The 27,976-nt window shown below is 46.0% G+C and overlaps 1 protein-coding gene across 1 annotated transcript; it reads left to right on the top strand.

Annotated features, from left to right (window-relative positions):
* The first annotated feature begins 247 nt into the window (after nt 1-247).
* Nucleotides 248-13,660, top strand: LOC148442977 (ciliary microtubule-associated protein 2-like). The gene is made up of 7 exons (XM_088463433.1): nt 248-400; nt 1,168-1,303; nt 1,370-1,513; nt 9,945-10,112; nt 11,693-11,821; nt 12,194-12,315; nt 13,570-13,660. Exons 2-7 carry the CDS (start codon nt 1,262-1,264, stop codon nt 13,658-13,660), a joined length of 696 nt encoding a protein of 231 aa, XP_088319559.1. The 5' UTR covers nt 248-400; nt 1,168-1,261.
* Nucleotides 13,661-27,976: the final 14,316 nt, after the last annotated feature.

Below are 27,976 nucleotides of genomic sequence, written 5' to 3'. Positions count from 1 at the left end.
AGGCTACATCCGAATAACAATAATGTCCTTTTAGAGGTCACAGGACACCACTTACCCCCTCTGTCCCTCATCTACCTAAGCCTCTGTTGATTGCAGGGCTGTATTTTATAGGGTAAGACTGGTTTTCTCTATATGTTTTTCTTGAGAAAGAAAACATTTTTCACGTTTTTTCTTATTTTTAAGTAAGAATGTGAATGTTGGACATAAATTGTATCTGTAAAAAGACTGTGATTTAATCCAGGCAAGACGTTTAGGGCCTGGAACCTATAATCCCTATAATCCTTTCGTTCTGGAGCGAGTTGCATCTACGCCTGGATGGAAAAGAGCAGAAGAAACAGAACGGCTGACTGTGATGCCACATGTCCTGTACAAGGAAACATGGGAGAGGAACCGTTTGCTGGTGAGGTGAAGCTGTAATTTACACTCTGGGAAACATGAATCAATTTTCTGAAACGTTTGTATGCTTGATTACTTTAGAAGCAAAACATGGGGCCGGGTCGATACAACATAAAGTCATTTCTGGAGCTAATGGAAAAGAAACCTGCCAGCGTGCGAGGACTGTGTAACACTAAAGATGTGCGATTCAAGGACGAATTAAAGGTAGAGCATGTTAAACAGTGATAGAGGAGTTCTAGGAATATGCACAATGATCCTCTACACATTGTGGGTCAGCCAAACTGTAGGCTAGTTCTAGGTACACACTGTGCATTTATGGGACCGATTAACCAATTCCCAGCCTAGTGCTGCCGGCGAACGGTCACAGTAATATAAGCATGCCCTGGCAGCGCCCCCTCTGTTTTACACGGTAGCTTGACCCGACGCTGGCGAAGCAAAGTATTTCCATTTTTGCATGTCCCCGTTGTCGGGTACAGTGTAACGCAATCTGAATAAATTACAGTAAGCTGCCATCTCCATAGAGATTTATAGGGGCGGGGGTAAGCCTCACAAACTGATTTCACTGGTGCTAATCTGTTAATAATGTAATAAAAGCACAGAAAAGCCCTTTGGTGAAAACACCAGAGAAAGGACTTTTCTCATCTTAATAAATAGACACCTGAATCAGTTCTGTACCCCCTTCCTGGCAGTGTGTGAATGATGTCACATGCAGATGAATGTTTGCTATGTGATCTATTTTGTTCATGATTCCTGTTTCTGTCCTCCACACAGAATTGTACCCCAGGACCTGGAACTTACGGCAAAGCAGGGAATCCACACACTCATAGAAGAGAGGGCTTCAGAGTCTGCCAGCTCCAAGGGTATAATGGACAGCAAAACGACTAAATGTGGCTCAGCAAGCAGCAATGTAAGTGATTATGGGATGAGAGGGGCCGTGTGTCATTGCTTTCCTAATGCACTGCTCATATTTCAGGAATGTGTGCCGGGACCAGGAACCTACAACCTAAAATGCTCCATAGATGAAACCTTGAAGCACGTTGTGGATAAAAGAGGACCTTATGACCTATTCACCGGGCCAAGATCACAGCACATCCTTTACGGACACTTTGCTACACCTGTAAGTATGCTACAAAGTGGAACGCTTCCATTAGAGGTCATTGAATGGAAGATGCTGACCACATATAGTATGTACATGTATAAAACTGAATATAAGAAATTAGGGAACCAGTATATGACGAACGGTACAGGAGGTATACAATAGTATATGCCTGTACTTTTTTATTTTCAATTATTATATAAATGGTATACTTCTCTTTAAGTATTGTTTGTGATTTATGGCTACCATGTAATGATCACAATATTCCCTTGTTTAAAAAAATAAGAAAAAGCAATCTTCTCTGTTCTGTGGCCAACTTGGAAATCCAGAAGACTCTGGGCCTGATCAGAGATGGGTGATAATGCACAGACTGCGACTCTGCATGCAGCGGCTGTGCAATAATATGCTTATGCCACAGGTGGCGTCTAGTTTAAAATGACGCCTACTGTATGCATTGCAGATCCGAGGGGTGCAGCATCGGCTCACTCTGTGGGAACATCTGCCATCTGAGTAACCCTGTGTTGCAAGACGCAGACACTGGCCACGGCGTGCCTCAAAAACGGGGCCGACACATCTGTTTTCAAGACCACCCAGTCCCCAAACTGCCGCAGCTTGTCATTCATGTTGTGGCTTAGGGGGCACTGCTAGCGATCTCTCAGAACGAGATCTGCACATGCACAGATCTCACACCATTGGGTTTGCGTACATCTCTGAATAAGGCAGATCTGACCATCAGGAGGTGAGGTTGAATAACTGCACCCTATACAATACAATACAGTACAATAAAATACAGCCACCCACAAGATTTTATGACCTCTTGATCAAAGACACTGCAGGGGTGGTAAATGAATAAATTGTATGTGGAAATTGCCAGATTTGGCCAACTTTATCTGGAGAAACTTGTAACATTGTAGGTCAAATTGGTGTTATTATTGTCCCACTTGGTGCAGTTATGGGTGGAATGTCTATAATTGTTTACGATTAGGGAACTAATACAGAAAACAACATTTGAATTTGTTTATTTAAAATATATTTATGCAGCAGGCTCCATAGGGTATCCACAGGGTTACCTTGGGTTATAGTCCTGGCTTGGCCATCGGGCACCACACAGTTAACTTTGTGCTCCCAGCATGCACTGGGCCCCCCTCCTATAACCCCGCCCCCAGGCCAAGGCACCTCAGTTTCAGTTGGTACCCGGCCATAGTCGGGTCACTGCATGGGGGCTGCTGGCAAAAACAGCCCCGAAGTTAAGAAGACTGCAAGTGCGGCTAGTGGGGACAGTCCAGCGGAAGCCCCCACTACCCCCACCTACACCCCTGCTGGCGCTGAGCCACCGGTACTGAACCAGGGAACTCGGCAGGCTTTTCTGGGGGTCCCAGCTAGCAGGACTGTGGTCAGGTGCACAGGGAGCAACAAGGTAAGCACAGGGGGCGTCTGCGGACGGAGCCCACTGTGGCACAGTCCAGTGTCCTCAGGGCTGGGGGCTACCTGAGGGGTGCAGTTAGTGGAGCCAGGTACTCATCCTGCGCTACCACTAGACCACCAGGGATATGGGGCTGGAGCATTAAGGAAGCGCTCCAGCATCCTGAGGGTTAATGGCCTGCCAGAGAGGGTGCTTTTCCGGTTTTAGACTATGGGAAAGACCCCTCTCTCACTGCACCAGCTGCCGTTCTACTGAGGCTTGGTGCGCTGGTGCTTGGGATCCTTCCCCACGGCTCCGCCTACAGAACGCACGGTGGCCATCTTGGATGCACAGCAACGCTGAGTAGGAATGTGGAGCCTGGGTCCCCCACCATCCTACCTCTCCTACAGCTTAATGTTTGGTCAGGTAGCGCTATTCCCACTTCAGACTTAGCATCTGAGTGGTTGATGATAGCGCTGTTAGTGCAGGCAAGCGCCGGCTCTGACGTGCGCACGCGTGAGACCCGGCTAGCGACGGGCGCTCCGTTGCTCCGGGTCTTGCACCAAAACGGGGCGGCTATCAATTTTGATCGACAGCTCGCACCATTTTGGAGGCGTGGCGGGGGGGTGGCTTCACAAACTGAGGCGTTCCCAAGCGAACGCCTGCCGTTTGTGGGTGGCCCCACTGACCTCACCAGTGATGTCAGTGGGAGAGCTTCCGGCTCTATTAGAGCCGGAAGCTCTCTGAGGCTTGCGTCCACAAGACCCTACCACAAGCCCCGATGGTCGCGATGGCCTGGCCGGTCGCAATAGCTGTGGGTGGTCACCCACAGCTATGCGAGTTGCCTGGAGGCCGCACAAAAAAAAAACCGCCCTGAATCAGAGCGAGCGCTCTTTCAGAGCATCCGTCTCTGAATCAGGCCCTCGGTCCGCCACAGTACAGAACTTAACGGACGTTTTGCAGGTGCCCGCTCTACGGCCTGCTGAGAGACCATTAGTAGCGCCACTGTTACCACATTATGACGATGATTATGTCAGATGAAGGGGAGCTCCCGGAATCTGACTCGGAACGACCCACTTAAGCGGTTGAGTATAAGTGCAGGATTTATGTATCCGGGCTAATTAAAGCTTTCCGCAGGGTTATGGAGGATGACTGTCTCCCTGAGACTGCATCGTCTTACGCATACTTTAAAAGGTAAGGCGTCAGTTTTTCCTCTCTGGTCAGCTGGTGGACCATATGGAGGAAGCGTGGAAATTCCCAGGCAGAATGTTTCAGCCCCAAAAGAGACTCATATTCTTATCCCTTTGCAGAGGATTACTTCACTAAGTGGGACACCCCTCCTCAGGTGGATTCCCATGTGACACGCCTGATTAAGAGTGCAATCTTACCCATGCCGTCTATGTCCTCATTTAAGGAAGTTTCGGACCGCAAGGTAGAGATTTACTTAACATCCATTTACTCTTTGGCCGGGGGATCCGCCAGACTGCTCATGGCGGTCTGTTGGGTGGCTTGGGCCATGGAAAAATGGGCTGATGCTTTTTAATCGTCATTCTCCTCTGATGCTTCTGAGGAGCAGACGGTGCTGGTAGTATCCGTGATTCTGCTACTTATATTAGCGAAGCAGCGTTGATTCTGCTACTTATATTAGCGAAGCCTGCTTACTTCCAGGATTTCAGCAGCAGCAGTTTCGGCTTGCCGATCGTGGTGGTTACGTTCTTAGATTCCACGTCTGCATTCAAAGAAGGGCCTGGAAGGCTTGCCGTTTAATGGTCTGGTCCTCTTCGGCCCAGACCTGGATAAAATTGTAAGTACATTGGCAGCTGCAAAGTCTGCATGTCTGCCATCGCCTCAGGCTCCGTCTAGGACTGCTACTTAGGCTGAAAAGACGATCGTCCTCAAGGTAAGCAGAAGGTGCAGTCTTTTCCCAGGCCATCAGGAGCCACCAGGAAGACACCCTAGTCCAAGAAGCGACCTTGGAGTGCTAGACGCCTTGTCACCAAGCCTAGGGCAAACTCTCAGCATGAGTTGGGCCTCCCCTTGGGGAACCCCAGGGTGGGAGGCCGACTTCTTTGGTTTGCCCAGCACTGGTGGATGATTATCACAGACACCTGGGTCAGAGAAGTGGTTTCTCACGGGTACGCCCTCTCCTTCAACAGAAGGCCTCCCCATCAGTTTTGTTTCCTACACTCCGGAGGTAGGCCTTCATTCCACAAAGGCTCTGGAAATCCAGAAAGTGGTAAGTTCTATGCTCCAAGACGGGGTCATAGTTCCAGTCCCCCCGTCCCTCAGGGGGATGGGTTCTTATTCCAATCTCTTTTTGGTACCAAAACCGAATGGTTCTGTCCGTCCTATTCTCAACTTCAAGGCTCTCAACAAGTCTCTGAGGGTCCCTCGGTTCAGTATGGAGACTCGACGTTCCATTATATTAGCTATGGAACCTGGGGATTTCATGGTGTCCCTGAATATTCAGGATGCCTACCTGCATATCCCCATTGCTACGGCTCCTCAGAGGTTTCTCAGATTTGCTGTATTGGATCACCATTACCAGTTTCAACCGCTGCCGTTTGTTCTTTCCGCGGCTCCGCAGGTGTTCACCAAGGTAATGGCGGTCATGGCGGCTCGCCTGCGGTTACAGGGGGTTCGCCTGTTACCTTTCATGGACAACCTGCTTTTCCTAGCAGGGTCTCCGGAGGTACTTCGCAATCCTCTGCAACTGACAATATCGGTGTTGCATACTCACGGCTGATCGATTGGAAAAAGTCCTCACTGATGCCATCTCAGAGGATGATGCATCTGGGAGCACTGTTGGACTCTCAGCAGCAGAGAATCTTCTTTACAGAGGAGAAGATCTCAGCCCTACATACCAGGTTACGTTCCTGTCTCCAGGGTCGCCAGGTGTTCATTCACTTGGCATTGAGATTACTGATTTCCATGGTGTCGACATTCGACATGGTGGAATATGCCCAGTTTCGTTCAAGACCTCTACAGAGGCTGATCCTCTTCAGATGGGATGGATCACATGGTCAGATTAAGGATTCTGCCTTTGAACCTCTATACACCCCTGCCTATACCTTCTGATATCCTGCCTATAAACCTCTAAGGACGACGCTATTTTGCGTACGCAGTTATACAGTAAATAAAGACTCCAGACCTAGAACCTGTGGTTCCAAAGCACAAAATATTATTCAAGCAAAAGTACAGTCAGTTACACGCTAGTTATAAGTACAAATTTAGCGCAAAGGAATTATACAGACCCAAGTACAGTTATACATACGCAGCGCTCTGGACCAGATGTAGGCATCAGCAAGAAACCCCTCGTCAATCAGCATTCAGCACGAAGACTCGAAACCCAGGGTCAGAGCACACATATTTATACCCTCCAGAAATAGACAACACAATAGAGAAGTTTGTTGCTAATACCATTGGTCCTAAAGGAGAGGGCATATGTTACAAGGCATTTAACAGGTTGGTTCAAATATACACAGTCCAGCCTCTAACAACTGGTGGTCTCTGGTTTCCCACCTCATGCAAATCCTAATGGTTGGTCATATAATGTTCATTTTGTTGCTTGAAGTCTCTGCGGTCCATAAGTTGAGAATGCCTGTTGCGATCTCTACATCGATGTTACCGGAATACTGTTGAGAGAGTATGCATCAGTACAATACCAAACATGGCTTACTTATCACATATAAAACCTTAGTTACAAAATAATCTTTATTTCATAGCAATTATAGTAAATGTGCATACTTGAATCTTATACCTTAAAGCTTTTGGAACCTTGTATGTGAATATGTAATGTGTGAGTATGTGGGGTTTGATGTAAAGACGCTAGTTAGGTTTATCTGATTTGGGGCAGATGTGCACGCATGCAGCTAATAAACAGCGTTCGCATGCAGGATATTGTGCATTCGCTACTGAGCGTCATGTTAGCAGCTTAACTGTGCATAATGTGCGGTGTTCATGCATGAGATTCCATACGGCAGTGTTCATTCCAGGAGTACTCAACTCTGAAGCGGACTTCCTCAGTCGACACGATGTACATCCAGGGAAGTGGTCACTTCACCAGGAGGTCTTCCAACTCCTGGTGGACAAATGGGGTTTTCCAGAGATAGATCTCATGGCCTCCAGATACAAATGCAAGCTAAGAGTGTACGGGTCCAGAACAAGAGACGCAGAGGCTCTCCTGGTAGACGCTCTGTCGGTTCGGTGGACCTTCCAGTTTGCGTACCTGTTTCTTCCTTTCTCCCTTCTTCCTCGGGTATTGAAGAAGTTCAAGCAAGAGGGAGGCATGATCCTGCTGGTGGCTCCAGTGTGGTCGGACGTCACTGGTACTCAGATCTTCAGAGTCTCTCCATAGACGCTCTGTTGCTGTTTCCTCAACGTCCGGACCTGTTGTCTCAGGGTCCTTGTGTTTACACGGATTTGAGTCGTCTGTCTTTGACGGCGTGGGTCTTGAGACATCCATGCTTCGGAAACCTGCTTCTGCCAGGATTTACCACAGGGTATGGCATACCTTCTTTGAATGGTGTCGCCCCAGGGGGTACGATTCCCAGGTATTTCGGATATCCAGGGTTCTGGCTTTTCTCCAGGCAGGATTAGATAAGGGTCTTCGTCTAGCCTCATTGAAAGTACATGTTTCCGCACTGTCTGTGTGGTTTCAGTGGAGGATTGCTCCACTCTCGGATGTTCGCACCTTTTATGCAGGGTGCTCTTCGCATACAGCCTCCCTTTGTGCCTACTGTGGCTCCTTGGGAATTGACCTCCATTTGAACTACTGGGCTCAGTGGATCTCAAATGGCTCACAGCTAAGACTGTGTTTCTCCTGGCTATTGCTTCCGCCAGGAGGGTGTCAGATTTGGGGGCTCTTTCTGGTTTTTCACAGCAGCAGGGCAGTGCTTCGGACTTGCCTTGGGTTCCTGCCTAAGGTGGTCTATAGTTTCCACATTAATGGGGAAATTGTAGTGCCGGCCTTTAACTCACAAGACCTTGTGGTACGAGCTCTACGGTTTTACCGTACCAGTTCCCTTAGGAAGTCGGACACTTTGTTCGTCCTCTATGGTTTCCATAAGAAGGGTTGGCCGGCCAACAAGCAAGCGTTGGCCAGGTGGATTCGCATGGCGATTTCTGAGGCTTACAGTCATGAGGGCATTCCTGTTCCGCCCTCTGTTACTGCTCATTCTACGAGGTCTGTGGGTCCATCATGGGCAGCTCCTTTCTGCACAGGAGCGCCCCCACCGTTGAGGATACTGCTTTGGGAACTCCCAAGGTATCACTGTGGATACCCTATGGAGCCTGCTGCAGAAAATAAGAGAGATGGTAAGAACTTACCTTTGTTATCACTATTTCTGCAAGGTCCATAGGGTTCCACAAGGAGCCCACCCTGTCGCCCTGTGCTTCATATGGGTCTGGTTCTGGTCACCGATTTTCCGTCTCCCTGTTGTGAGAATGTGATTCTTGTGTATTCCAGACTTCCTTCTCTCTTTTTCTCTCCTCCTATGGCCTTGGCTTATTACTGAATTGAGGTGCCTTGGCCTGGGGGAGGGGGACCCAGTGCATACTGGGAGCACAAAGTTAACTGTGTGGTGCCCGATGGCCAAGCCATGACTATAACCCAAGGTATCCCTGTGGAACCCTATGGACCTTGCAGAAATAGAGATATCAAAGGTAAGTTCTTACCATATCTCTTATTTTATATTATTTATATATATAATAATCTCACAAGTTTCACACTATGGGGCCGATGAGGGGTTGAATGTAAGTTGGATGCAGTTATACGCTACTGTGCGCACAGGAAACTAATGTGGTTGATCACCTGTTTGCAGAGCTGTACGCATTTATTTATTTACATTTAGAATATATAATGCTACGCTTTACAAAGAACAATTCAGTCCTTCACTGCCCCAATGGTTCTTACAATCTATGGTCCGTATCCCATGAACATACATACACACTAGGGTCCTTTTTTATCAGAAGTCAGTAAATCTACGCTATGTTTTTTGGAGTCTGGGAGGAAACTGGGAGAGCCGAAGGCCTTGGTCAGGAACTGAACTCCTGATCTTGGAACTGTGAGTCTGCAATGCTAACCACTATACCAACTGTGCTGTCCCATCTGTTCAGCCCACTGTCCCTATGCATTTGCTCGCTTTCATAGACACCATTGTTATGAATGCACCAGTCTGATAACAGCCATATCGCTGTGTACACACTACTCTGCATAGCACGCAATTCTGTTGATAGGCCTGCGAAGCGGTCATGCGACTGAGTTGCATAGGACTCAGCTATGGAGCATACACAGCACAAAAACACTCAGAAGCCAATTGCAAAACAAAGTTACGTTCAAATCTGCATCGGCCCTTACATTGGGTTTCCTGTTCTTTGGAGAACTGGACACAAACTGCCTCATCTTTTTTGCATTTACTTTGTAAGCATAGATACTGTTTTACATACCATGCCTACCTATAAGATTAGTGCTTTGAGTGGACATCAGGGACATGAATATCCACAGGATTTTTTTTTTATGCAAAACTCGGCCTTTCTGCTATCAGTGCTGCTACGCCAATCATGTGCACAAAATTCTACTAGGGTCGACCAACAACGGCTCTGTTATCCATGGCTAATGGTTTCAAACCATCAGTAAGAAACCATCAATGATTGAGCCATCAATGGTTTAACTCTGCGCATGCGCTGAACACAGCCGGCATTAGCCATTTGGATTTTGCCATTGATGTTCACCATTGGTGGCCTCCGATTGACGGTAAAACTAGTTATGATCGACATCAGACCATCGATGGTTGCCAATCATCAATGGTCGATGGCCAACCCTAAATTCTGCTTCTAGTATTCCTGATTCAATACAGATGGAGGTTAAAAATATGACTGAATGTGCTAATAGAAGTGTATGAAATATATTCACAGTGCACATGATATAGCTTCAGAACATCACGTGCTAGACTCAACCCACCTACATTCTCCCAAAAAGGCAAAAACAAGTGGCCAGAATATGGTGGTTATTCTGTGTGTGTATTTATGTCTGTTTCATTATATCCCTAGGAATGTTATCAGACAGAGCTAGGATACTTTGATGCAAAGTCATTCATTGAAGATCTTGAAAATGATCAAAAAAAGAAACATGGCAAGTTTGGAACAATTCATCGCTTTCCAAAAACTCCAACGGACAGGATATTCTACAGCTCGCTTGCCCACTGTCCCCGGCCACTTGTCAGTATTCAGGATTTGATTATCCAGTACAAACCATTTGCAGGATGTCTGCTTCAAAATCTAGCCTGTATTACCATGGAAACTTGGATGGGTGTGAATGTATACAAATGCACCCTTTATGCAAATGTACACAACTATGGATGGGCCATATAATATGTTTCCATTACTTAATTGCATATTAAGACTTAGCATGATAAAATAGTATTTTGACTCCTGGCTGTAACAAGTGTTTTGTGCACTAACATTCCTGTAAGCTCAGAATTTGGGTTTAGTTGGCTGAATCCCATGGATCTAAATGAATCCCAAATGTTTGAGTTGCTGTTAAGGTCCATCCAAGTCTCCAACAGAATCCTGAATTTGATACATTCCTTAATACAAAATGTATGTACTGTACATATAGAACACAGCTTTCCAGAGCTGGTTATTTAAAAGGACTGCACATACAGTATGTTAAAGATGGAAGGAACTGAGGGGCTAAATAAGGCATTGGAACTGCTGTGCTGGTGTCTATTGGGCAGCATGAATCGTGCAGAAATGATATATTGGGGAAGCTTATACTTGGCCATCCCACTCTTGCGTCTCATATATAATTATAGTAGCCCACTGATGCTGGCTGGTGATCACGTACTTTCATGCAAGTGCTACACCACATATGCTACATAAAGGTAAATGAAGACACTAGGGGATATATTTAATAAAGTGAGAATTTTTAGAGGTGGATATGTTGCCCATAGCAACCAATCAGATTCTACTTAACATTTAACTAGAATCTAATAGTTAGAATCCGATTGGTTGCTATGGGCAACATCTCCACTTCTAAAAACTCACTTGAGTAAATGTACCCATTGAGCCCTATTATGAGTATGTTCCAATGCCGATATTCTCGCATTGGTCAATGTTTTTTCAACTTTGCATGCGTTTAAATTTCAGCTTGAGCGTCCCACAGTATGTGGGTACAAAGTCGCAGGACCCAATGATACCTTTGCATGGAATCAGAAATGTATTGGGCATTCCTGAACGGTAACTGGGAGGTGGCTCTTCTGACACAGGAAGATGCATCTTATGGGTGTGTTATGGGAGTTTTGCGGGTGTGTCGCAGGAGGGGTTTTGGAATCAGATGCTTAATTGCGTGCATTGGAGGCCACACTCTGACGGAGAATCTGCACCTAGCAGTGACGCACCAAGCAGTAATGTAGCACCTACAGATGCACAAAGTGGCTGTCTCAGTCCTTGCACATTCCTGCGCACGGCTGTACACCAAGTGCTTATTGTAGAATTAGCATAAAGTCACAGGTGAGACTGTGACAGAAGAGCGCAAACACGTACGCCACTTTGTCTGGCTCAGAATCAGTCCCTAGAGGGAGCAATAAAGTGCACATGGTTAGTGGGGTGATCTGTGACAGTCCTCCTAGTGACTAGCTTCCAGTATCAATACTAATGACACCTAGGCAATAACATCTGCAATGTTTATGTACGCGCAGCAAGAGTTCTTACAGGAAGTGTCTGTGCGGCCTGTTATGCCTGTGTTATACTAATATACTGTGTGTCACTGCATCTTGATCTATTGTTTTTCATGATAGCATTCCCCAGGTCCTGGTTCCTATGATGTAAAATCAGTGTTCGCTTCTGTGAGGCAGTCCTCGGTTCCCTTCCTGACCTCTGCTAAGCGATTTGACAGAAAGTCATGCAGAGTCCTCTTTGGAAGTAATGTAAGTTTATTGTGCATAGAATATAGATGTTCTTTTTATTTCTGCATTACTGGTGCTGACTCGGCCTAAGTTAGCTCTTCCTAAGATTTTGGGTTGCTCTGCACAAACTTACACAGTAACTCCCTGAGATCTATGGGTATTTCGCACTCACATTTACAGCAAGCTTTTTATTTTTTTGCTTTATAGTATAAAAATAGTTTCAAATACTTTTAGCATTTTCCTTCTGTTCGCCACGTTTATGAATATGGACCCTGAATTAGTACTGTCTTCAAATTGAAAGCTTATGTCTTAGACAGAGTATTAGAACCTCCGGATTATCCAGTCCCCTTGTTTCTCACATTCAGTTAATCTACTGTACTTGTCACATTGCAGAACCCAGTCGGCGTTGGTCGATACGATATCAACAAACCCACAAGTGGCAAAACTTACCGATCCGCATTTCTCTCAAAAACCGCACGCTCTTTCTCTGATCGGGAAAAAGAAAAAGCTTTCAAGTGAGTTACAATTTGGTTCTTTTGCATTCAATGGTTAACATACCCTAGTACAGTGGTTCCCAAACTTTGTTTGGTACATGGTCCCCTTAGGTCCTCAGCATTTTTTTCACAGCATCCCTAGGCCAGGGGGGAGCTATTTACTAAGATCAAGTGCATTCCAATCAGCTCCTAACTGCTGTGTTTGAAAAATGACAGCTAGGAGCTGGTTGATTGGTACTTTAGCTTTGTCCACTTTATCTCCATCTAAAGCTTAGTAAATAGACTCCTCCATTAGCTTCGAGGTTCTGTTGGAACCTTGTGCACTAATACAATGTGGGTCCTATGACGGGAATTCCTAACACGTTTTTTCTTGCACCCCATAGAGGTGCAAGCAAGAGTAAGCTAGACTTTTCATCAGTAATAACCTGCTGTGTGCACAGTTGGAACTTCATACTTAAATGAATCTCCCCCCCAAAAAACATAGGGGGAATAGCTGGGATGAGGGACAATGGGAGATATACCCACAAAGGATTGACAGAGAAACAGGTACATATTACATTTTGGAGATAGAGAGGGACAGATAGGGACACAGAGAGGGAGCAGAGATGCACACAGAGGATGTGACAAACTTGGGTGGGTGGACCAAAGTCAGGGCTGGACTGGTGAAGAAGAGACAACAATGAATTCTCCCATCAGGACAGGAATCTGTGCAGAGCGCTCATTCACCCTTGTTGTATTGGCAGCAAATATTTGGTGCTCATTAACCTCTTCTCACTTTGCTGCACAGAGAAGGAGGGAGGAGAAATGAGAAGACAGATGGGGCTGTACAGCACAGCCACACACAAGTAGTGCAGCCTGTGTAATTGGCTGCACTCTGACGTTCTAAGGCTAACAGGTAGCACATGGCCCAGCCTACAAATATGGTGGCCCAAGTAATTTATTTGCACCCCAGGTACCACAGAACCCAGTTTGGGAACCACATCCTTAGTATAATATATACTAACATGTGATTAGCAACCAGTGGGCTCACTGAGGCTAAAGAGCTCTAGATGCTGCCTTTAATTTATTCAAACTGTACTAGAAAAACTGATTGGTTGCTGAGTTACAGCAACTTTTGTGTTCTGTTATCTGTGCATCAGTCTCAGAAATGTCCCCCTCAGTAGTGTATTGTTTATACATCCTCTTAACATGTAAGTTGTGCCCTACAAGAAGATGGACTTGAATTCTCATTCTGACGGCCATTATATTTTCTAATTCCACTGTTTGTTGTTCTAGGGAACGGATCCAGAGATCACACAGTACTTTGCCTGTTCAGCCATTAGTAGCACCGGCTAATGGTCCTCTACTACAATCTACTACTACATGAGAGAGAGGATGAGGCTTACCGGACATCATTTTGGCTGAGAACTTGAAATGATGGATAATCTAATGTTTTATGTGTTAAGAGGAACTGTGGGAATTAATCATTAACATCTTAATGCAAAAATCTGTCTATTGCTATTAATTGCACACGTTACTCATTTTCATCAGGATAATTGTTATATATAGTGGTCTGTTTCTTATATGTTCCAGGAGATATTCAATAGTTATTACCTCTTGTTATTTTATGAAGCACTCCCAGGTTTTCCAACAGCTCAATTCATAACACTGTCCTTCAGTGTAATTGAGGGATTCAGAATGGATGGGTAAATGAATTAGAGTCCTATGAGGGAGTAGTCACTGCTGTTATCTTTCAATAATAATTGTTGGCAATGATATCCCCCTCCGATTAAATAACTTCACCATTGACACTATAACAGATTTATATTCAACTCATAGGGTGCTACCGCTAATAACTACAACATGATCATGTTCAATGAAATGAGAAAGGAAGTTATACTATGGTGGTGTACATAAGTAACCCACTAATTATATACTGCAATACAAATTTTAATGATATATTAAATAATAATATACTAAAAGCCCAACAAACAAGAAAAAGAGGTAAACAAAGGAAAGCCATAGTAAGTTTTTCAGCGAATAGAACTCACAGTATTATGCTTTAACACACTAGAAGGATCCAATTTTAAAACCACACTTTATATACATGAGTGCCTCCAACTTGAAGTATAAATGAATGACAGCACAGTAGAAGCAGATCTCACTACTTGTACTTATGTGGATGACAAAGGAAACGAATCTGAGGAATCTCCTAGTGGTGCAGGACATAACCCTGCTCTCTGGTAGGAAGATGTGCACTACTATGGTTGGAGAGAACAAAGATTTTATGCAGGGCTATATTTTATTGTTGTAAATGTGAGTGTTTTTTATGTGAAAAATATATCTGTAAAAGGCAGAATACCAGATCTGTTGTTTCCCTTCATTTTCCACCACAATCGCAACCAGAACCAGAACCAAACCCACCACTTATTAAATGTACCCCATGGTCTATAGAGGAGATAGTTCTCCTACACAAACTACAGGGTCAATGCAGAGTTGAACGCAACTCTACCGCAGATGCTCCCTCTTTACGTGCATGGAAAAGGATGCGTATGTTCGCCTGGAAGCAGAGCTGTACGCATCTGTGCTCTGCCCTGCCCACTATCCATATGCGTAGCTTATTACTTATCAACATCAGCTCACACGTGCACCAGCCTATACTTGGGGTAAAAGAATTGTCTGAATTAGCTGTATTTACGCTTCCATCCAACTTTGTATAGCCTGCAATTATGCACTGTAAGGAAATGCAAATATTCATACCACATAAATTGATATACAATTAATTAAAAAGGAGGACTTATGACTGTTAGAGGGAAATGAATCAGACCCTCTAAAGTAGGGGTGGGCAATAAGCGGCCCCCCAGCTGTTGTAGAACTACAAATGCCAGCATGCCCTACTAAAACTGTTACAATGCATGCTGGGATTTGTAGTTTAACAACAGCTGGAGGGCCTCTTTTGCTCTAAAAAGAGTGGACAAGTGAAGTTGCCCATAGCAACCAATCAGCTCCGAGGTAGCATTTATCTAGTATATTCTATAAAATGATAGGTAGAAGCTGAGTGGTTGCTAAGCCCAACTTATCCACTCTTTAGAATGTTTGATACATCACCCCCCAAGTCATCTACTATAGCATACACTACACACATCACATCTCACACACAGAGTTGTGGAGGCTTACGCTACTTCCCACAAGGTTGCCTTATAATTACATCTTTCTCACTTTCCTGTACCTCTGTTCAATTCTTTTGTATTTTTTTCCCTAGTATTTAAAGCTCTAATATAGGTGGCGTGATCCTGCAAGTCATATTGTAGGACATCAGAGCACCCATGAAAGTGTTACAGGAGCACAGAAGAGAGATATATGTGGAATCTTTAATAACTAAATGTGCGAAAGTTGTAATATTCTGTTAAAAGGACTTACAGTTTGATGTGGTCTTTGATGGAACCAAGTAAACACCTGCTGTCACAGCACCAGCAATATACCCACTTTCTACTAGTAGTTTGTGCTGGCTCACATGGGGGATGGGTCTAGTGAATACCCCAGTATGGAACAGGGCCACCCTAAGGACATAATTTGCTTTGTTGTGAGCTATGCACATTCTGTGGCCCCCTGGCTCCTCCAGGCAGCAACTGAGAAGTTTGGGCCGAGGTGACAATAGAATCATGAGACATGTTGTTAGGGATAGGCCGGGGGTCAGGAGCTGGCAGCACAGCACTGGGAATCAGTACACAAACCAAAAGTCAGTCATTAGCAAGTGTAGGGTTCAAAGTTGTACGCTAATCTGATGTTCACGCAATTGAGCGATTATCGATGATCTACGCATGCGTCACAGCCACAATGAGCACACGTGGCGATTGAATTGCGATTACGGTGCAGTGATTTGCAAGTGATGGACAGGAAGCGAACATTTTGTGGGAGGTAACTGGGAGTGTCAACTAAAATGGAGGTATGTTCCGGGCGGTTCTCCAGCTGTGTCTGTGATCCAGTACGCAGATAACATGGCTCTGGTGGACATTCTGATTGGCCAAAGACTCACTCAGGGAGTCGATGTTTGCATTATCTGTGTCCGATGCAGCGAATGTGCACGCAATTGCGGCAGGTGTGATGGCTCAGGTGGGCATCTCAGTACAAGTCCCGGCCGCTGTGCCATTAGCATATTCTCACAAATCCTCAACTGTGAAAATCTCATCTGTGGCAGCAATAGCGCACAGCTCTGAGTCAGCATTCATTCATAGATCTCCGGGGAGCCAATACATGGAGTAATGACCGGTAATCATCAGAGACGAGATGGAATACAGCGAGACCTGCAGGAATGCCAGGCTTGGTACTGTCAATAAGAGAGAGGTTATTTCATTTAATAAATAAAATTATCCACCATCCATGCGCTTTACCGTCGCAAAACGGCATATAGCATCCGCCTGCATCGTAAATCTCTTCTTCCACCAGATAGAGATGAGAGGATACTTGTGATGTGGGCACTCCTGTAACTGCCTGATATCACATCGCATAGAACTGAGGGCCTGATTCAGATCTGGTCGCAAGCGCTGAGCGCTCGCAACGGGGTCAATGGTGGCCCACAGCGCATGCGCACAACGGAGCCAGCTCCGTCGTGCGCATGCGCGAGACCCGGCTAGTGACAGGCACTCCGTCGCTAAGGGTCTTGCAACAAAGGGGGCGAGCTGTCAATGTTGAGTGACAGCTCGCCCCCTTTGGTGGGCGGGCCGGGGGGGTGGCTGCCCAAACGGAGGCGTTCCCATGAGAACGCCTGTCGTTTGGGGGCAGCCCCACTGACATCACTTGTGATGTCAGTGGAGAGATTCCGTCTCTGTTAGAGCCGAAATCTCTCTGGGGCTTGCGGCCACGAGACCCTACCACAAGGGTCTCATCGCAAGCCCGATGGTCGCGATGGTCTTGACCATCGCGACCCTCATCATGGCCGCTCGCTGTAGCTGTGGGTGGTCACCCACAGCTATGCGAGCGGCCAGGAGGCCGTTCTAAAAAAAAAAAAAAACCCCGGCCCTGATTCAGAGCGAGCGCTTTCAGAGCGACCGGGTCTGAATCAGGCCCTGAATTCCCCCCAAATTACTTCCCAGAAGTTAAACACCACAGCTCTAGAGCAAAGCAAAGATAATTAGCAGTTTAATCTCACTTTAAGATGATGAGCAACTGCATGGAAAGTCATATGGAAAGACTGAGCTGTACGCAGATAACAGGCAGATATAGATGTAGATGCGAGAAGATCACCCAATGAAATGTTTCTCTCACTGCACAATGAGAGATTCTATAATTATGGAAGTTACTAAACATAACAAACAGAGGTAACGGGCCTTACTCCGAGGTGGAGGCAGGAAGGTAGCGGCTGTAGGGTAATGCTGCGGCGGATGTGTGTTTTATAGAGAAGCTCACCGGCTGCAACGCGAATCCATGGCCACACCATTGGACCTGCAGTGGGTCCATGGCTGCCAGTGTCATGGGCATGACCGCTGCCGTGAGCCCCCACCCCACAGTCATCGCCCAAGAGCCCCACTGCAATTGCATGGATCTTTATGCAATATTGATCTGCGATCCCTACTGGTAACCATCAGGACACGCGTGTAGTGCTTCTCGGACGCATGCGCAATTGTGCCCAATGCTTTGCTCTGAATCGGGCCCACGGAATGATTTGTACAGGCAGATGCTGTAAGTATATTGGTGTACGAGCATTGCTCATATGCATTTCATAAATAGTCATAGGTGGCTACACACAACTCAATATTTATTATGACATAATAAAATATAGAGAAACAAACAAAGCACTTGATTAAACCATTATGCTTGTTGGCACTTCCCAATACACAAACATTACCATTATTTGGTTTCACATTTCTGAAAAAAAAAAACTCACATTCAGCCCCGGATAGAAATTCGGTCTTCATTTCCCAAACTTGTGTTCCGTTTTGGACCTCTTATCACAATTATTATGTCTGAATTACATGGGTCCTAAAAATCTGTGGCGTTGGACAACAATAGGTTACTCTGGGACTGCCAAGGTGTAATTGCACAAGGTTGTACAAGGTGCAGCTTCTAAAGAGTCTTTGCGTCAGTGATGGCACAATATTAGGCTCAGAGCCCCTACAAGCGGCTGGGAAAAGGCTTGTAGTATGGGTTTTTGTATACAGTCCATTTCTGTAGCTTATGTCTTTTGCCATCAATGACGTGCGGCTTTACAGATTTTATTATACACCTCTGGAAAAGCGTTTTTGCAGTTCAGTTTCTCTCGCAGCTTCTGATACAAAGAAGAGTCAAACATCTCCCAGAATTCATCACGGCTCATGTAACAGTCTGCATACAGCATTTGGAAGCTGAACAGAGAAAGAAATAATTATCATTTGGAGGCAAATAAACAACTACAGGATGTAAATATGCATTTGGTCTGCTTGTATATGCGCACCAATGGCCTGTGTCAGAAACGGATGGAAATCATACAGTTGCCGCGTCTTTGTACTCAGCAGCTGTGTGATAATAGACTAATGCCACAGGAGGCGTCTTCTGTAAATAGACGTCACCTGTAGGCTTCTCTGATTCGCTGATGCATCCGAGGACGTTACCTGTTGCCACCCCCAAATGCCAGCAGCAAGTCAATCATGCTGCAGCATGTGGGGCACTGCAAGCAACATCACAGCCCCAGATCTGCGCATGCGTAGTGCGGTCTCTGCGCAGATCTAAAAACATCAGAGATGTATGTAAACGGGTTTCCGTACATCTCATGAATCAGACCCCAAGTAAATTAATGTTGCAACATCAGTTAAAGCACCAGTTAAAGCAACCACAGGAGGGTTATAATAAACAAATCACACTCTATGCTTCCGGCAGCTGTACAACAGATGCTACAGCAATTAGGGGCCTATTCATCATCGGAGGCCGCATGGCCCCTGATGATTAAGTATTGATCTCGCTGCAAGGGATACTTAAGTATCCAACTCGCAGCGGGGAAAACTTAATTCATCATTTCTTCGGTGCGGGGACAACTGCTCTGAAAGGCAACTGTCCCCTCGGTTAGTATCGCAACTAGAGAAGTAGCTGCATTACTTACCTCCTCCACGTTGGCGCGGCTACGCATGTGCAAAGGTAGCGAGAAGGCGGCAGAGGGATCCGCTTGGATCCCTCTTCGCATCCCCGGAACTCCTTCCCATAGGAACCCATATGAAGGAGCGGGGGATCAGAAAACTAGCGCCATCTGAACATGGCGCTTGTTCTTGCAAGCAAGCTCCAAAAAGTTTTCGGAGTTTGCTGAATATCAGGTGGCCCATTTGGGACCCCTAATGATGAATGGCCCGGTAACTAAAATATGCGGAAACTAGCGTTTCCACATGATTACCGGGCCATTTATCGATGATGAATAGGCCCCAAAATTCTATCCATTTCCTCAATAGGCAGATCAGTGATTAAGGGTAAAATAGTGTAGTATTGCACATTTGTACTGGAATAATATAGTTTTTTGTGATACTGACCAAATAAGTCCAGGCAAATAATACAGGTAAAGTAACTGCCCAATGAGGCTACAACTGGAATTTATATCGGTAACTTACCCATGAGCATCTCTGACAAACATTTCTAACTGGCGCATTGAAGCCTTGGCATCAAAGTGCTTTGTCTTGGGTTCCCCATATGCTCCAATATCTACATAGGCTCAGCCTCATTGCCCTTGGGATGTACCATGCCTGGCTGACTTGGTAATATGAATGGACAAAGCCAAAGTGGGTAAACCTGTAATAAAGAAAAGAACATATGCCTCAAAATGTAATATACAGTTACAGAGCAGAAAGATAAATGTGCTGCAACCTGGGACTCAGGAGTCCTGACAAAAGCCCAAGAACCACGGTTTATTACCCTAGATTTACATGATTTAAAACCCAACAAAGGGGCTGATACAGGGTTAGGAACAAAGCAAAAAAAGGAATTTGAGCCTTGGAAAACCACATTGCACTGCAGACAGGGCAGATTTAGGGCCTGATTCAGAGCCGGTCGCTATTTGCGGTCGTTCGTTCAACAAAAAGGGGTGGCTATTCAAATGAACCGTTCGCTCTTTGCGGTCTGTTCACGCCTCTATGTCTGAACGAGCGAACAAAACTTGCGGTTGTAATTTTGAAAGAGACGCCCCCTGGCCGCTCGCATCATACGTCATGTCTGCTATTTATTAGATTAATCGAGTACATCGACCAGCGTATGAACTGTTTGCTATTCTTGTGGCTGGTGTTTGCTACCACAAATTTGCGAGCAGTTCTGGCTATAAAATAACCCAGTGACGTGGTCAATGACGCTCCAGTATTAATTATGCACACCCTTAAAACACCCGTTTTGACCTTTAAGCACGCCTGCGTTCGGATCTCCACTCCCCGTTTTCAAGCACCTTCCCCTGTTACCACCCACAAACGCCTCCTCCTGTCACTCATTAGCAGGCATTCGCTATTTAGCGAACAAACGATTTTCAGCCGCACTGACTGGTTCGCGCATGCGTATAACGATCCGTACGCATGCGCAGTTGGGCAAACATCGCTCGGAGCGAACGACCGGCCGCTTACGAGCGGCTCTGAATCAGGCCCTTAATCTGCAGAGAGATTTAGGGGTAAAATGTACTAAAGGTCGATTTTAATTCTAAATCAATCAAGATTGATTTTAGGGGCTAAATCACACATCTACTAACACTGAAAAATGTATATAAAAAATTGTCTGTTAGTAAATATGTGATTTAGTCTCTGAAACACAACATCGATATTGATCGATTTTTTTAATAGATTAAAAACGACCATAAGTAACTTTGGGGGTCATTCAGACCCGTTCGCGAGCAAAGGACGCTCGCAAACGAGTCGATGTTGCCCCACTGCGCATGCGCACGATGGAGGGAGCTCCGTCGTGCGCATGCGCGAGACCCGGAGAGCGAGGGGCTCTCCATCGCTCCGGGTCTCGCACCAAAGGGGGCGTGCTGTCGATGTTGATTGACAGCACGCCCCCTTTGGTGGGCGTGCCGGGGGCGTGGCTGCCAGACGGAGGCGTTCCCATGGGAACGCCTACCGTCTGAAGCCGGCCCCACTGACATCACTAGTGATGTCAGTGGAAGCGATTTTGGCTCTGATAGAGCCAAAATCACTCCAGGGCTTGCGGCAGCGAGACCCTACTGCAGGGTCTCTGTCGCAAGCCCGATGGTCGCGATGGTCTTGACCATCGCGACCATCATCATGGACGCTCGCATAAGCTGTGGGTGGTAACCCACAGCTATGCGAGCGTCCATGAGGATGCTCCTAAAACAGGTAGGAGGGCCCTGATTCAGAGCGTTCAGCTCTGAACCAGGCCCTTTATCCCCTAGTTGGGAAGAGCACGTGCTAGCTCAAATTTAAATTCCAGTGTAAAAACAAAATTGCTCCTGGACATAGCTGCATCAAGCTCAACTCATAGGGCCTGATTGATCACGAATCGCAATTGCAACCACGTGCGCAGATTGGTCGATGGGGCGTACTGCACTTGCGTATGAAACGCCGTGTGCGTGATAGCATTGTGATCGCACAGTGATCACCCACGCAGAAAGAAAGCCATCGCAGAGTGAGTGATGGAGGTCAGTGTTTGGGGGTGGTGACGTGGGAGTGGTCGGAGAAACGCAGGCGTGCCAGTCCTTTTGAACGCCGTTGCATGGGCGTGCATAAATTAGCCACTGCGAAAGCATACGCAACTTGAGTACTCACTGCGTGCAATGCGGATAGCAATTTCCGAGTAAGGTCAGACCTGCTGTAATTGTGCGTGAGGGGCCGATGTTACTCGATGTTCCCAATGTAGACACAGGAATGCAAGGTATTACAGATGTGAGATAGTGGTAGTGGGCATCTCTATGCTGGCTGTACGACGGCTTTGCGATTGCATTCATTAGCATATTTTCACAGCAGACATGTGTGTGTAATCGCAATAGCGATCCGTAGGGAATCAGGCCCTTAGTCTAGAATTCTTGACACTAAAGCCAGGTACACATTACCCGACCCGCCAATGCGACACCTGATGGTACGATTGGAACGATATACCGGGCAGTTCGTACACACTGCACTATCCGGTGTCCCACCGACCGATACATTGTTCACCCTCTTGGCTTCGGCAGATGGCTCGCTCCATCTGCCATACATGCACGGTCAACGGAATGACCCCCATGTCGCTGTGCAGGGGTGCGCATAGTGCATACACGCTACACGATCCAGATGATATGTCCGTCCAATTCGCCATATCCTCCGAGAAATCGTCTAGTGTGTACCCAGCATTAGGGGTATATTTGCTAAAAGTTGATTTTAATTGATTTCGAAAATCACTCAAAATAGATTACCATCGATGTTGTGTGTGGGGCTAAATCACACATTTACTAATACTTAAAAACACAATAAAAATGTTGATGGATTTTGAATGATTTTCAATCGATTAAATATGATCTTCAGTAAATATACCACTAACACTGACTACAACTGAAATGAAATACAAACAGGATATACTGTATGTAGAAATATTGCACCAAAGATCCATCAACATGATAAGCTCTCACTAATATCTAAGTATATCACATTTAAAAGAGTTAGCAACAAATCAGGCTACAAATAAACACAGCAGCATTTGAGTCTTGCACACATGACGTGTTCAATAGTAGGAGTTATAGAAGCAGTTTCGGACTGGTCGGGGACCTTGCACTTTACAGATGCATGTGCCTACTATCTATAACCAGTCTCCCAGTGCTTCTTCCTCCCAATTGTCCTGCCACATCAGCCTGCATATGGACCGGACCAATGGTAACTACCCAATGAGGATGGTCTCCTGTTTGTTTCTTACCTACTCAGGGAAGGGTTTTGTCCTTTTACTCTGACAACTAGAAAGCCTAAATCATTTTAGTGATCTACAGGATTGTCTTGAGCCTTAATCCTTGCTTGATGCAGATAATGGCTGTGACAAATGTCAGAGTAAACTACCTGCAGATTAATCAGGACTTTGGCCCTCATTCAGAGCCGCACGCTATTTGCGGTCGTTCGTTTAAAAACAAGGGGTGGCTATTTAAATGATCCGTACGCACATTGCAGTGTGTTCACACCTCTAAGTCTGAACGAACGAGCAAAACATACGCTCGTTTATTTGTTAAAAACGCCCCCTGGCCGCACGCATCCTACGTCATGTCCGCTATTTATTAGATTAATCGAGTACATCGACCAGCGTATGAACTGCTCGCTATTCTTGTGGTTGGTGTTTGCTACCACAAATTTGCGTGCAGTTCTGGCTATAAAATAACCCAGTGACGTGGTCAATGACGCTGCTGTTTTAAATATACACACCCATAAAACGCCCGTTTTGACCTTTAAGCACGCCTGCGTTCGGATCTCCACTCCCCATTTTCAAGCACCTTCCCCTGTTACCACCCACATACGCCTCATTCTGTCACTCAAAATAGCAGGCACTCGCTATATAGCGTACAAAGGATTTTCGACCGCACTGACTGGTTCGCGCATGCGTACTAAAAAGCGTACGCATGCGCAGATGTGCAAACATCGCTCGGAACGAGCGTACTGCCGCTAACGAGCGGCTCTGAATGAGGGCCTTTGTCCTGCCTGTATCCTCCTGCAGTCCTGGATAGCAACCCAGGGCAACCTGCCTTCCTACTATAGATAAGGGAATGATTTAGCAGAGAGTCTTCTCCAACAGCTAACAGGCTACAGAGTGTGGCTCTATTGGGGCCTAGTAGACAGGGCAAGAAGAACTCCCAGCGAAAATTGGACGTGTGTTTAAAAGGTGGAGGTAATTCCATCTCTGGGTGGTGGGGTGCAAGTTCCACCACTGTCCACATTAGGGGTGTCGCACACAATTTTTTTTTCTTTCTGGAAAGGGTTCAGACTCTGGGATCCGATATATTTCAGGTTTTCAGTGCATGAGGGTTGTCAAAACCCAGGTTTCAGCTGACCTCCAATGTCCATTCCTTACTAGCCTCACTTTCTCACAAAATATTAAGTATTCCTTCCTGTGGTAGCAGGAGGGGCACCATCTGTCTACAGGTGAGCCATTACCAACAGTGGCGTAACGAGGCCAGGGTGAGCGGGGCACGTGCCCTGGGTGCCATGACAGGCCCGGAAGAGAGGAGCGCCGCCGGCCAGGGCAATGTAGAGTGTGTAGATGTGCTACACACTGGGATCGAGTGTGTGGTTCCAGCACCAGCAGTCCAGTGAGAGGTGTCCCCAGTGGGACACATCAGTGGCCGGCGCTGGGACAGTGGACCTGATTCAGCGGGCGATCACAGCTGTGAACGCTAATTGGCAAGCATTTGGCTAATGCTTGCCAAAGCACCGCCGACATAAAGACTCCCACTGCTGCTATCTCACATCCGTCCACTGTCGGTCTTCTGTATAAACATCGGTACCATTGATGCACATCGACCACTCACGCAGCATTTACAGCTGGTCTGACCTGATGCAGACACTGCAAGTGTCTTAGCACACAGTGGGCTCTCAAGCTGCATATGCAATCGCCGTGGCTGATTTAGCAGAAGAATGCAGCAGAGGACTGGAGAGTGGGAAAGTAAAAGAGCTAACGAAGCTCTCCACTGCAGCCTCTCCCGCCAGACAGGTAAGCCTTCTATGAGGCCTTCCCGTCATTAACCCCTCCCTAGACCACCAGGTTGTCGGGCACTAGACCCGTGGTTGTAATCAGGCCTTAGGTCTGTGGCACTGATTAGTGGGCATCAGGCCCATGCTCCTGTAAGTGACCTTGGGCAATAGGACCAGGCCACAAATTTTTTTGGAGGGGGCGCCATTTTTTCGATTTGCACTGGGCGCCTAAACTCCTCGAACACCCCTGATTACCAATTCCTAACTGGTAGGGAATAATCATGGAAGACTGTTTCAAGGATTGTGGGACATAACGTTTTGGGGCAAGAAAAGCATCCAAATCAGATCCAGTAGTCTGAACATTTAAAAAAAAATTTTTTGCAAAACAATAAAAAAAAAGGACACAGAGGAAATCATTTATCAATAACAAAAATGTATTTTTTTTGAAGCTTGCCATATTCTCTGTACATTGCAGTAATAATTGTTTAGAACTCACATTAATCTCCTTGTGGAAAGCAGTGATGGATTTTTGTAGGCATTTCATGGGAACAAGCATATCCTGAACCACGTGGTGCTGCTCATACAGCCTTCGGATGGTCTCGCCCTGGGTGAGCTTTAATAAGGAGATTTTTGGAGGAACCATCCAACCAAACAGGTACCGGAACACTGGGTGATTACCAAAAGGAATTATGGCCCTGATTCAGAGCCGGACGCTCTGACCAGAGCGCTCGCTCTGAATCAGGGCCCACCTCCATAATTATGGAGCGTCCTCCTGGACGCTCGCATAGCTGTGGGTCACCACCCACAGCCTATACAAGCGTGCAGGATGATGGTTGCGATGGTCTTGACCATCGTGATCATCGCCAGTGCGACCAGAAGCCTGTGGTTGAGTTTCTCAACCGCAAGGCCAGGAGTGATTTTGGCTCTATCAGAGCCAAAATCACTCCCACTGACATCACTAGTGATGTCAGTGGGGCCGGCTTCTGACGGTAGGCGTCCCCTTGGGAACGCCTCCGTCTGGCAGGCATGCCCCTGGCACGCCCAACAAAGGGGGCGTGCTGTCAATCAACATCGACAGCACGCCCCCTTTGATCAGACACTACGAGCGAAGGAAAGTCCTTCGCTCGTCGCGTCTCGCGCATGCGCACAATGGAGCTCCCTCCGTCGTGCGCATGCGCAGTGCACACCATCGACCCACTTGCGAGCGGACAGCCACTCGCGAGTGGGTCTGAATCAGGCCCTATGTCCTAAAACAAAGGGAGAACAAAAAGTTTATTACAAATTTTTTGACACACGGTTAATAAATAATTTATTAATAAACGATAAAGCTCTTAATACTTCTGTAACGTTTTGGAACAGGCGATGTTTATCGACATGATATTACAAATCTAGTCCTACTAGCAGCACTGGTACAATCCTATCTTTCTAGAGCACTTGTGCACTGGCGGAGCTGGACACCTACCTGCAACTCCCAGAAGATACTCCGTGTGTGTCTGTGATAGTAATGCCGTAGGGGGATGTACTCTGTTCCACTTCGGTTACTCTTCAAATAAGACTTAACATGTTGGAAAAACCAAGGTTTCCAATAATTTCCAATATTATTGATCTTTAAAATGAAATAAAAAAAAGTTAAGGATTAGGTTTGGGTCAAAAAATAAGACAATTTATAAAAGAATATTAGATATGGGAAATCCCTAAGCAAAACATTACAATATGCTGGTATTACACCTCTCCAATGTTGAAGTAGACAGGACCCGATTCAGAATTAAATGTGAGTCAGTTTCACAGACAGATCTTACAATTTTTAGCAACAGGAGCTGAAATGTATCTATAGGTGATTCTGGGCCATGCAAATCTCAGTCACGTTTTACTAGAGGTTGAATGGGTGTAACTGGGTAGCAATTGGGCATTCGCATGTAGACGAGGTTTACAGAGGGGCGTGTCGTTGGCGTATATGCAGAATTGTGATCTAAGCAGTGTTGAGCATTTGCAGAGGTCCATCTGATAGCAGACGGATCTTTTACACCATTTATAGGACTGACGCTGATAGTGATGACGGCTACGTTCACGGTAGGATGGATAGGTGCAGTCGTATAGATGCGCCCAACTCTGAATATGGGACAAGATCCGGATTTATCTCCGGGCACACAATGCAGCTGCACTTGCAACCAACTAACATTAACTCTAAAACAAGTCCACAGTGAGTACATTTCACAAGTACATAATGGTAACCCATTCATAGTCATTGGATCTCACAAATAGTCATTGTAAAGCAATTCTATAAGCGGCTTTAAATTGTCAGAATACCCTTTAATAATTGTAATGCTCTCTCTGCATTGACATGTAGGATTTACTAAGAAAGCAGAGGCAGAAACTTGGGGGTAGATTTACTAAAACTTCTAAAAAGTGCAGGTGTTGCCTGTAGCAACCAATTAAGAGTGTAGCTATCATTTAACTAGTACATTGTTGGTTTTTCTGCGCCTATGCTATTATTAACCTCAATAACCTTAATTTCCACTCATTTCCAGTCTATTCTGAACACCTCATATCTCACAATAGTGTTTTTATGTCCAAAAGGTTGCACCGAGGTAGCTGGATGACTATGCTAAGCGACACGAGTGGGCGGCACAAACACATAGTTCATCTAGGAGTGACACTGCAGTGGCAGACAGGATGGCAGTTTGAAAAACTAGGCCCCAAACAGTACATAATGCAAAGAAAAAAAAGAGGTGCAAGATGGAATTGCCCTTGGGCCCTCCCACCCACCCTTATGTTGTATAAACAGGACATGCATACTTTAACAAACCAATCATTTCAGCGCCAGGGTCTGCCACAAGACTGTGGCTGAAATGATTGGTTCGTTTGGGCCCCCACAAAACAAGCTGGCAATTAATCTGTCCCTGCACAAACTGGCTCTACGGAGGCAAGATGTCGTCCTCATCCTCCTCATCCACCGATTCCTCACCCTCTTCAGTGTTGTGTACATCCTCATCCTCACAGAGTATTAATTCGTCCCCGCTGGAATCCACAACCACAGGTCCCTCTGTACGTTCTGGAGGCTGGTCTCCCTGGAAGAGTTGATAATTCATTTTATGAACATCTTCTTCTCCACA

This window comes from Taudactylus pleione, unplaced genomic scaffold, assembly GCF_031769625.1.
Source record: "Taudactylus pleione unplaced genomic scaffold, aTauple2 ptg001373l, whole genome shotgun sequence".
Lineage (NCBI taxonomy): Eukaryota > Metazoa > Chordata > Amphibia > Anura > Myobatrachidae > Taudactylus > Taudactylus pleione.
The sequence above is the reverse complement of the archived record's forward strand: the minus strand, read 5'-3'. Positions and strand labels throughout refer to the sequence as shown.